At 59.1% G+C, this 10,772-nt stretch overlaps 1 protein-coding gene across 3 annotated transcripts; it reads right to left on the bottom strand.

The window, feature by feature from the left end:
• Positions 1–1,481: 1,481 nt before the first annotated feature.
• NFATC4 (nuclear factor of activated T cells 4) lies at positions 1,482–10,762 on the bottom strand. 3 transcript variants are annotated; one of them, XM_007447903.1, is made up of 10 exons: positions 10,393–10,762; positions 8,193–9,288; positions 6,686–6,848; positions 5,889–6,088; positions 5,423–5,595; positions 4,804–4,944; positions 3,828–3,883; positions 3,420–3,546; positions 2,964–3,224; positions 1,482–1,909 (listed from the first exon to the last, which is right to left on the bottom strand). In XM_007447903.1, exons 1-10 carry the CDS (start codon positions 10,490–10,492, stop codon positions 1,842–1,844), a joined length of 2,385 nt encoding a protein of 794 aa, XP_007447965.1. In that variant the 5' UTR covers positions 10,493–10,762; the 3' UTR covers positions 1,482–1,841. The 3 variants fall into 3 exon arrangements, with proteins under 3 accessions (XP_007447965.1, XP_007447963.1, XP_007447964.1); XM_007447901.1 differs by having other exon boundaries at positions 1,838–1,909; positions 2,643–3,224; XM_007447902.1 differs by lacking the exon at positions 10,393–10,762 and adding an exon at positions 9,682–9,756 and having other exon boundaries at positions 1,838–1,909; positions 2,643–3,224.
• Positions 10,763–10,772: the final 10 nt, after the last annotated feature.

Below are 10,772 nucleotides of genomic sequence, written 5' to 3'. Positions count from 1 at the left end.
GTTCATTCCCCCCGCCCAAGACCTGACATACTATCTGTACAAGAAACATTTACTGAGTTGAATTGTTGAGTTATAATGTGTGTTTACTTACTGTCACCCCATGAGGCTATGAGGTCCTCCAGGATGCACTGGCTGGCACTTAGTAGCTGCTCAATAAATGCCTGGCAATGAATGAGTGCCAGTGCTATGGCAGAGAGTGAAACGGTCTGCCGTGGGAGGCAGCGAGTCCCCATCACTATAGCTTTTCATTCACAGAGGCTGACTCGCCGCCTGTCAGAGATCTTGGAGGGGGTGCTGAAGGGTGCTGGCCAGGACACGTGTGCCCTGGGTCCCTCCTGCTGTGGGTGATGACTCTAGTCCTGCTGGAGGGTACCTTTGAGAAGCAGCCATGGCCCAGTGAGCCAATCACCGGATATCAGTCTAGTTCGCAGCAGTTTGTGTTCAGGAAGATAAAGGAAATTCATTGCAAAGCAGCAGTGACAAGACCAGGGGTCATCCTCGTTTTCCTGTCCTCCATTCTAGAGCCAGCTTCTGTCACACCCACAGCTGAACACATGGGCACTTGCCAGGCCTGTCTAGACGCACTGGACATACCAGCCTTGAGGTGAGGCAAGTCTCTCAGAGTACTAACACCCGGAATATCTTTGAGGTACGGCCCCCTGCAGCTGGGCCAGTGGTACTCAGTGCCTGCTGTATGCCAGGCTCTCCCCAACCCACTGGGGACTTGGCCCCCTAGGCTGTCAAGACATGGGGCAAACCAGGTTTCCAGGCCGGGCCTGTCAGTGGTGATATGTGGGTACACCTATGGGAAAGGCCGGAGCTCAGGCAATGTCAGGGCATCTGGGGAGCTTCTTGGCTTCCTGCAGTCTACCTCTGAAACATAGATCTTTCCAGAATGTCTTCACAGACCCCAAAGGTTGGAGAATCCAGAGTGTGGATGGACCCATGCCAGCCGTCCCTCATCTCCTACCCTGCTCCAGGGAGAGAAGCTTCAGGGGCCTGACCTCCATGGGTTAGGATATCTGAGGGTGGGCTGGGGGCAGGAGCCCAGGAGTGCAGCGTTCAACCTGCTATTGATTAGCTGTGTGACATACGGCAAGCCCCCTTCCCTCTCTGAGCCAGAGTCCTCCTTTGTAAATGAGGGAGAGGAACTAGACTGGTGTTTCCTGACCTTGGCTATGAATCAGAATCATCTTGGTGGTAGCAAGAGAAAGTAACTGGAAAATACACAGATTTTCCCAAAGCTCCTAAAGGAAACTGAATCCCCAGGGAGGAGAGGTCTACAAACCCTGGCTCCTGACCTCACCCCACTTAGGGAGCCTCTGCGACCCTTCAAACCCACCCAACCCCCTTGCACTGATACTCTTTGGGATGCAATCTTCCCAGCCACATCCCATCCCTTTCCAGGTTCTAAGCCTCCTCTGGCCAGGGCTAGAGTGAGCTGCCCCATCTCTCTCTCCAAAGAGTTTTGGAGCCTGAAACACTAGTCAGCGAGCAGTTTATTACCCATCAACCTGGCCCCAGCCTCCCAGCACCGTGGTCTGTACACAATCTAGACACGGCCTTCACTCCGGGCAGTCCTCCAGTCCTCGCTCCCAGTAGCCCCCCCAGGGTCCACCCCCATCCCAGGCCTCCATGTTCCCCCGCCCCCAGCCCTCCAAGGCAGCACCAGGCCCCGGGGGGGGGCCACACCTCAGCTAGGGGAGGGAAGGGAGGGCAGGGGAGAGCAGGCAAGAAACTGGGGAAAGAGGAACCAGATTGGCCCCCAAGCCTCTGGAACCGCCATCCCAGGATGAAGGGAAAGTGGGCAGGGCAGGGGGGAGCAGGGGCCAGGCGATGGTTCAGGCGGGAGGCTCTTCTCCAGGAGGTGCAGGGAAGCCACTCAGGTCTCGGCCAATGATCTCACTCACTGTAAAGGAGGGGCAGTTGAGAGACTGGGCAAGGGGCAGGTCGCCTCCTTTTCCAGAGACCCCCAATCCATTCCAGGCAGGCCTCCGTCTAGGATGCCTCCAGGCTCCTCCTGCACTGGCTTCTCTACCACTGGGCCTCAGTTTCCCCACTGTGTCCTGACCCCTGCTCTCAATCAAATCTTGCTGAACTCCATCCACGTGGGTTCTCAGGCCCCCTTCCTGCTGGCTTGGCCTGCAGCGTCAGGGCAGTCGCTGTCAACAGGGCCGGAGGTGGGTGTAGCCAGTGGGAGGAAAGAGAGGCGAAATAGGAAGGCCCCTCATCACCAATCCAGACCACTGTCACCAGGTTTACGGGGAAGCTGAGGCAAGGGAAAACGTGCTTGGCGGGGACACCAGCAAGCCACTGCCCCTCTCTGAAATTCACTGCCTGGATCTGCAAATTGAGGGAGCTAGATTGAATGATCTTGCAAGTACTTCTAGCCCTGAGATTTAGTGATCTGGGGCCAAGGGCCGAGGCAGCAGAAAGGTTAGGCAGGTACTCCGTGCCCCCTTCAGAATTCAACTGGATTCAACTGGCCACACGCACCAAGCACTGGCCTCCTTAGGCCCTCCAGCTGGCCCTGAGGGACCACGGAGCCCCAACCTCTGGGAAGCCAAGCTCCAGCCCTCAGCAAACATGCAGAGCAATCTCTTGCACACACTCACACTCGCAGCCCCTGGTCCCACACCCACCTTCCTCCAGCGTGATACCCTGGATAGGGACACTGTCTCGGAAGCTGCCGCCGTAGCCACCCCTGGACTTCTCCTGCTCCGGAGCCCCCTCCCCAGGGCCATAGCTTGGCCCTACCTCACTGTATCCCTCAGCAGGTGGGGGGTGAACACTGCTCTGGGGAGTGAAGGGGCCTTCAAGTGGTGGGGATGAAGGTAGTGGAGGCCGGAAGGGGGCTGGAGGAGGGAACGGCAGCCCCAGGGGAAAGGGGGAGCCCCGTCCTCCATAGGGGTCACTAGGGAAGGGCCGGGGAAGGAATGAGACTGGAGGTGGGCGGGCGCAACCTGTGGTACCCCCAGTCTCAGGGAACATCCGCGGGCCAGGTCTGTAGGATGGCGGGGGCCCCGTCTGGGGGTACAGAGGGGGCGTGCCATAGCTGAAGCCTTCTGACAGGTAAGGAGTTTCATAAGCAGGGTCTTCATGGGGATAGGAGGGGTAGGGGGGCCTGGGTGGTGAGAAGTCCATGTCAGAGCCGAAGTGGGGCCCCGATGATGAAGGGAAGCCCCGGAGAGATGCGTCCGGTAGAGGCTCCTCCTTGAAGATCACTGGACAGATGGGAAGGAGGACACGCTGGTGAGAGGGCTGGCAGTCTCCCCGCCGCGCACTCTCCAGCCCTAGGTCTCTTCTATCCCTAGGTCTCATCCCTCCCTTGACCCCTCACCATGGGGCACTGCATCCCTGTGCCCCTGCATCGGTCCCCACGTCCGCATCCCCCCACCATGGGCTGTTCCGGAGCGCACCAGGCAGGAACTTGAAACTCTGGGTAGGACTGCGCTTCCTCCGCCCGTTGGAAACGTAAAAGTAGACCTGGACTGGCCGGGACACCCGCTTGTTGCTGTACTCGGGGATGGTCAGGGTCAGCGTCACCTGGGGAGGAGCAGAGGATGAGGCAGGGGGCCCTCAGGGAACTAAGCTCAGCCCAGCCCTTCCAAGTACCCTAACTCCACCTCCTGGCTTTTTCCATTTACAAAGGAGCAAAGTTCATTCCCTAGAGGTGTCCCTGCTTCCAGAGTGGCCAGGTTGCCTCCTCTAGAAATGAACAGGTAGCTGCTGGAGTCCACTCCCAAGCTCAAGGGTGCCGGCTGAGAATCTCCTGACTTCTCCCACCCCACTCCCACCCACAGGGGGGACCCTAGTAACACCGGTACCTCATTGCTCTGCAACCGGTTCACTGTGGCCTCCTCCTCCCATTGCAGCTTTCCGTCTGTGCAGGAAGAACAGGGAGCTCCAGCCCAGCCGCACGGCCCCTACCCCTTGCCCCGTGCCCAGGCCTCTGCCATTTCCCCTCCTGCTGGAGCCAAGGCCAGACTCAGAAGGTCCTGACAAGGCCTAGCTCACAGAGGAGCCCGCTGCATGTTTACTCAACTGAGTAGGACAGGCAGGGTTTAAAACAGTCTCCAAGATCTAGAGCCACAAGCTGAGGCCAAGAGAAACGGCAGGGCCAGTCCAGGGACCAGAAACAACTCTGGAACCCTCTCATGCAACTCTAAACATTCCCTCCCATGACAGAGCTGGAAAGAAGTTCAAGGGTAGGAAAGAGTCTCAGCTTGAAGGGAGGCTACAAGACCCCAAGTCTCATGACCCAGAACCTCTGACTCTGCTCTGTTATGGTCCTAGGGCGCTAAGCTTGAGGATAGGGCTGGGGCTTTGGGTGGGCAGGGTTGGGGAGAGCAGAGGCCTCAGGTTGGTGAGTATACCTGGGGCCCTCAGTCTTCCCTTCTCCACCCCGGCAGCTCTATTCTGGGGCACCTCACAGCCTCCTGTAATCACAGCTGTGCTGCCAGTCCCATAACTCAGGAGGGGCTCAGCGTCCACCTGTGGGGGTACAAGTCACCTCTTCCCTTCTCATCTTCCCCAGCCACATGGGGGTAAATTAGCTCAAAGCTGACTCCTCAATAAAAGAATGTGTATTTCTTACATTTATTTGCCATCCTGAGCGTCTCAGATGCCTAGAGTACGCATGGGAAGGAGACAGTATAACAGGACGGGCAGTCTATCTGCCCCATTTTACAGATAAGGAAATTGAGGCTCAACCTGCTAGTTTAGAGACAGTGCCAGAAATCATTCACCCTCCCGTTCCAAGCTCTTCCTGCCTGCCCTCCCCCGCTCCCCATAGATACTTACCAGGGCCCCTCTCGATGAACACCACCTTGGAGTCTGGCAGGAAGTTGGAGCCAGTCAGCACTAGCTCCTCCCCTCCCGTCACGGAGCAGGCACTGGGGCTGTAGGCCTCCACCTGGGGCAGCTCCTGAGCTGAGCGCTGGGCTGCAGAGCAGTGCAGGAAAGGCCTGGCTGGCTGGTATGGAGAGGACAGCCTCCTGTGCCCCAACCCTCCCTAGAATAACTGTCACAGGGCCCTGGAGGAGCCCTTCTCAGAAGCAGACACACAAGAAAAACAATGGTCTCCCTGGGGTCACACAGACCATGTAAGGAACCACTCCTGGGCAGAAAGACAGAGATGAACAGGGTAGGCCTAAGAGCTATGCAAACAAATACATGGGGGATACCCAGGGGCAGATGGAGGACAGGGTTGCTCTGGTCCAACCCAGAGGCACAATCTGCAGCAGGGGCAAAGTAGAACACTTCCCCCAGCCCATCCATGATAGAAATAAGGGCTGGGTCCTTTACAGGTGTCCCCAGGACCAGCAGGGCACCGAACATTCTGCAGAGGAGATGGGCAGACAGACACACAGACAAGAAGTTAGCCAGAGGCAGAGAGATGCTACAGGGCTTCTTTGCTCACAGCACTCGATGGGCACCGATGCTGTCTGCACCGAGATGACCTTCCCGCTGCCTTGGGGCACGTGTACCCTGAATACCAGCCGCACGCGTGTGTTCTTGCGCCCGATGTCCGTCTCACCCTTCCGCAGCTCAATGTCTGAATTCCGAAGCTTCAGGATTCCGGCACAGTCAATGCTGAAGCCAAGGATGGAAGGCAAGCCCTCCCAGCTGATGCCAGAATCACCCTCCATCCAAAGCCCTAAATGACCTTCTCTGGGAGACTATGGGGGGCTATCTGAACCCAGAGGTGGCCTCTCCAGAGTACTCCCCAGCCCCAAAGTCCTCTTCTAGATGGTGAGAATGCCTGACACCTCCTAGGGATGATGTCTAACTCTTCTGGGGAGAGGAAGAGCAGACCTAGCTTAGACCCCATGGAAAAGGCTAGTCCTCAAGCCCGCAGAATAAGGGGAAGTGGAGTGGGAACCTACTTGGCTGCCATGTTGTTCTCAGGAAGCAGGGTCATCTCCAACACCTTGGTGCCACTGACTACAGCTTCGTAGCTGGCCGTGGCCACCATCTTGCCTGTGATACGGTGCACCTGATAGAAAGCGTGAGGTCGCAGGTTCCTCTCATCTGCGGTGCCGATGAACATCTGTAGGGTCAGTGGCTTCTCACTGTAGCCTAGGAGCTGGCAGAGGGAGACAAAGGCCACCCAGTTGAAATCCCCACTGTCTCATCCTTCATCCATCCCTAAGTTTTCAGTCCACCCCTGGAGAGGAGTGAAAGATAAAGGATATCCTGGAAGGGATTTCCAGGGGGGGATTGGGCACTAGTTTCTCCACCAGTTGTGGCGAAAACGTGGCCTGGAGTTCACAGTGTTATTCTTGGAATGAGGCCCAAACTGGGCTGGGCAAAGGGGAAAATCTTCCAAGGGAGACTGGCCCAACTCAACAGAGACAACCTAACTCCCAGTGAACTTTGGCCTCAGCCTGACCCCTCCCCCACATCTGGCAGGCCACCATTTTCCAGAGTAGACATAAGGCTGGTGTCCCATGGGATGAGTGGAGCGGGGGTGGAGGGACAGAGGAGTAGAAAGTACATCCGGGTCCTTGAAGTGCACCCTTCCTCCCCCAACACCAGTCCCTCCCCCAGGCCGCCTGCAGGGTCATTGCTGAGAGGGAGTGTGGGAAAGGGCAGTGCCATGGGTCTGCACAGCTGGAGCCCATCTGCAGGGATCTGGGACTGGAGAGGAGAGAGGCTACCAGGCCTGGCTTCTGCCCCTTACCTTGACAATGGGGTGACCACCAGGGGCAGCTTTGACAGCTCCCCGGCTGCCCTCTGTCTCATAGTGGGCCCGGTGGTGGGCTCTGGGCTGCACCTCGATCCTCAGCTCCAGCTGCTCATACTGGCTGGGCAGAGGCCAGTCCAGCGGGGGGAGGGCAGAGGTCCTGGACAGAGACAGAGAGAAGAGCACTGATCACCCACAGCCTCACACCCCAATCAGGGCAGCCCTGGGTCTCAGCTCCCCAGGATGTAAGGGAGGAAGCGGCGGTGGGTATGGGAGAAAGAAAAATTACAGCCGAAGTAAAACAGTCCACAAGTCCAGAAGCAGGGGAGATGGGGGACAGACCCCTCAGAGCCCCTTGAGATGAGGGTATGTAAATGGGCACCAGGACTGAGAGTCCCTTCTTCCCAGCTCTGAACACAGGGTCTGGATACAGAGGAACCCCAAGCCCAGTTTAACCCCCAAGCCTGGATAGGAAGAGTCAAGTAAAGAAGCACAACTTCAGGGACTTCCCTGGTGGTCCAGTGGTTAGGACTCTGCCCTTCCACTGCAGGGGTCATGGGTGTGATCCCTGGTCGGGGAACTAAGGTCCCACATTAAAAAAACAAACAAACAAAAAAAGAAGCACAACTTCAGACCAGAAAAGGTCTCAGAAATTAACCCCTTAATTTGTTAAGCCCAAATAAAGAAACTGAGGGTAGAACGTAGAGGGCTAAGCAAGCCAGCAACTGACAGAGCTGGGACTGAGCACATCCGTTCCGGGACAGCGCCCTTTCCACTAGCTGGGGCTGGACAAGTGGGTTCCAGAGACCTGGGGGTTACGGATCTGCAACTTTCCTGTAGTGAGCGCCCAGATACCCTAGGCCAGGGAGCCTCAACCGGTAATTGCCCCCAGGTGATACTCGGCAATGTCTGGAAACAACTAAGGGAAACTTTTCTGGATGGAGCCAGCTTGATCTGACATCCAAGGTTTAGGATTATTGAAATGGACAAGGTTCTTTGAGGGTGGAAGGTGTAAAAGAACAGCAAGAACTGCTTGGTTTAATATGAATTCTTTGACTTGCAAATACATGCTACTTTATTCAAATTTAGCAGGTATACTTTTAAGCCACAAGTCAGGCCCTAGAAATTGAGTTAGAGAAGGGAGACTTCCTGCTGCCCATTGTAGGGCTGAAATCCAGCCCATGTTCCAGCACCGAGCTGGGGGTGGAGGACACCCTAGAGGAATTCCTCCTTTACCCACATGGTCCTTCTGGGGCTGGAGGGGCTTTTTCTAATTGATCCACAAGGAGTGACTGTCCTTTTGCAAATCATCTGTCCAAAGGGGGTGCGTTTTTTAAATTCTCCCTAAAACTGAGTAGTTTACCAGCAGCCAAGCTGGTAGCAGATTCTCTTTCGAAATGCCAAGGACACAGAACTAGGACCTTTCTTCAAACCCATCCCTTGGCCCTCCTGCTCCCTGGGTGAGATGACTGGAGACAGCAGTGGTGTCAGACACAACCCTCACCTGAAGATGGGGCTGTGTCCCCCAGTCCGGGCCTTGGACCAAGCCAGTGGGGAAGGCACCGCCAGGTAGTCCATGCCGGCCACCTCCTTCCGAGGACCCCCGGGAGGAGCCCCAGCCTCCTCTACTCCCGAAGGCAGCTTCCCATTGCACGGGGCAGGCTCCTCAGACCGAGGCAGGGCCACCGCCTGCTCGCTGGAAGTCCTCCGGGTCTTCTGGGGGATGCTCTCGGCTGGTGGTGCCCCCGTGTAGTCAAAGGGGCCAGGGGAGCCCGGGTCCCGGACCAGAGGCAATGGGGGTGCTGGAGGTGGCTCAGGCCCCTCCTCCCCTAGGCTGCCTCGGCGGGACAGAGCTGGGGAGGCCGAAGATGGGGTTCCTGAGCTGGAATAGCGCCGCTTGCCACATGGAGAGGCAGGTCGTGGGGAAGCTGGGGTGGGCCCAGGAGCGCTGAGGAGTAGCCAGCTATCCTCTGGACCCCGGCCTCCAGGGCTCGGACCATACAGGCTCCAGGGGTCATCGGGGGTCCACGGCCGAGGGGAGGCCCGGGGTGAGGGCAGTGGGGAGCCCAGGCCAAAGCGGGAGGCCGCCTCATTTAGCTCAGACTCCACCTCGTCACAGGCTGCATACAAGGCTGCCTCGTCAGAGGCATCTGAGAAGAAGCTCCAGGAAGACAGGCTGCTGCTGCCAGGGCTCGGGCTGAAGAAGGGACCCCCGCCCTGGGCCCCTGCCTCTCGGTAGCCTCCAAAGCCTTCTGGTGGGGGGTAATCCCTGGGGGATCCTTCCCCCCAGGCATCTGGGTTGTCCTCCAGCGCAGCTGGCGGGTCGGGAGTGGGAGAGATAGAGGTGATGCGGATGCTGGGACACTCAAGAACACGGCCTCCCCCAGCCCCCCCGGAGCCCCCTCCCGGCCCCCCCAGCCTCACTGACCGGGCTGGCTGGCTCTCCCAAGTGCCAGGTGAGGGGGCCGGGCGGGGTGGTGGGGAGTGCATGCCAGGCCGAGGGGGTGGGGGCCGGGGAATGCCAATAGGGGCAGCACCATAGGGAGGAGGCTCCCCCAGGCCCAGACGGCAGCATGGTGGGGTGTCCTCTGAGTCCAGTTCTGTCAGAATGGGAAGGGAAGGAGACAGAGAGAGGGACGTCACAGGAGATGGGGAGAGAGAGAGAAGCAGGTGAGAGGTCTAGGTTCCTTGAGCGGGCAGCCTCCCAAGTCTGGTATGCTGCCCCCTCCTCAGTAAAGAGAGGTCTCTGAGATGCCCTTCAGAGCCACAAAGACAAAAGCAAAGTTGGCCTTGGGAAGGTGGAGGAGACGGATGGAGCCAGACGTGTCAGGTCTTTTCCTACGCAGAGAACATCACACTCTGAGCTCCTGGCCCTGGGACCTGGGGTACCAGACGGGGCGGGTCTCAAGGTAAGGGAGGCGGGTCGAGAGGGGCTGGAGCTGGGCCTGGAGGCGTGTTTAAGTAAGCATTGGGCTGAGCTGGGGGCGACTCACACATGAACCCAATTAGCAGCGGTTCCCAAACCCCCAAACGGCGCTGGCAGGAGCCCCAGTTGCCATCGCAACGGTGGCCAGGGGAAGGGGGGCTCCAGGGCTGTGATGACAAGGGAAGGTGGCTCCTCCCTCACTCCCCCCAATCTGGGGGTGGGGGTGCAGCGGAGGGGTGCCGCGCGCCGGCCGGGCGAGGGAGGGGGTGGCGCGGGCTGCGCGGATTCCGTGCGAGCGGCGGCCGCCGCCCCCGGCTCAATCCCCGCCATCTGCCTCTCATTGCGGCCAGACGGGGGAGGGGGAGGGGCGCCCCGGCTGGGCCTGAGAGCGCCCCCAGCCCCTGGCGTCCCGTCTGCGGGCCCAGGGCTCGGTCCCCAAGGGGCAAGCTCCGGAGCCCAATCTCCCCTTTCCCTGGCAGCGCCCGGGGCTCTCGGGACCGCTGTTCCCGCCCGCCCCGCATCCCAGTGACAGCCCAGCCGAGAGGCGGCGCGCAGCCAACGGCACCCCCCCCACCCCCACCCCAGTCACGACCTAAAAAGGAGAAAGTGGTGCCGGGTCTCCAGCCTCACCTCCGCAGACCCCCGAGCCCCGCACCTCCCCTCAACCTCTGAGCCCCTCATCTCTCACCCCAGGCTCTCTGCCCGAAAGTCCCCAGACTCAGGATCCCTGCGCCCTTCCCTCACGGACCCCAAGACCCCTCCCTAGCCCCGCACTGACCTTCCCCCGACCCCCCCGCGCCCAGCGGGGGGGCCTCCTTTTCCTCCCCGAACACCAGCTTAAATTCCAGCTCCTCATCCTCGCAGCTTGCTGCCCCCATGGATCCGGCCAGAGCCCCCAGGTCCCGGTCTGGGTGGGAGGGGGGAATCTCAGGAGGCTGCAGTATCTTGACCCGTGGCTCCCGCCCTCCCTTCTCTGAGACGCCCCCTCCTCCGCCGCTGCTGCCTCCCTCCGGACGCCCCCTCGTTATTATAGAAACTTTTCCAAACTTTTTTCCCCAAACTTCTTCAAAGCGCCCCCCCAGCCTGTCTCTGATTGGCTGCCCGGGATGCTCCAGCCCCTCCTCCAGGGATGAGATGGGAAAACCACGCGCCCCCTGC

Source organism: Lipotes vexillifer, unplaced genomic scaffold (assembly GCF_000442215.2).
Source record: "Lipotes vexillifer unplaced genomic scaffold, Lipotes_vexillifer_v1.1 scaffold558, whole genome shotgun sequence".
In the NCBI taxonomy this organism is placed as follows: Eukaryota; Metazoa; Chordata; class Mammalia; order Artiodactyla; family Lipotidae; genus Lipotes; species Lipotes vexillifer.
Note: the sequence above shows the minus strand (reverse complement) of the source record. Positions and strands in the feature narration are given on the sequence as shown.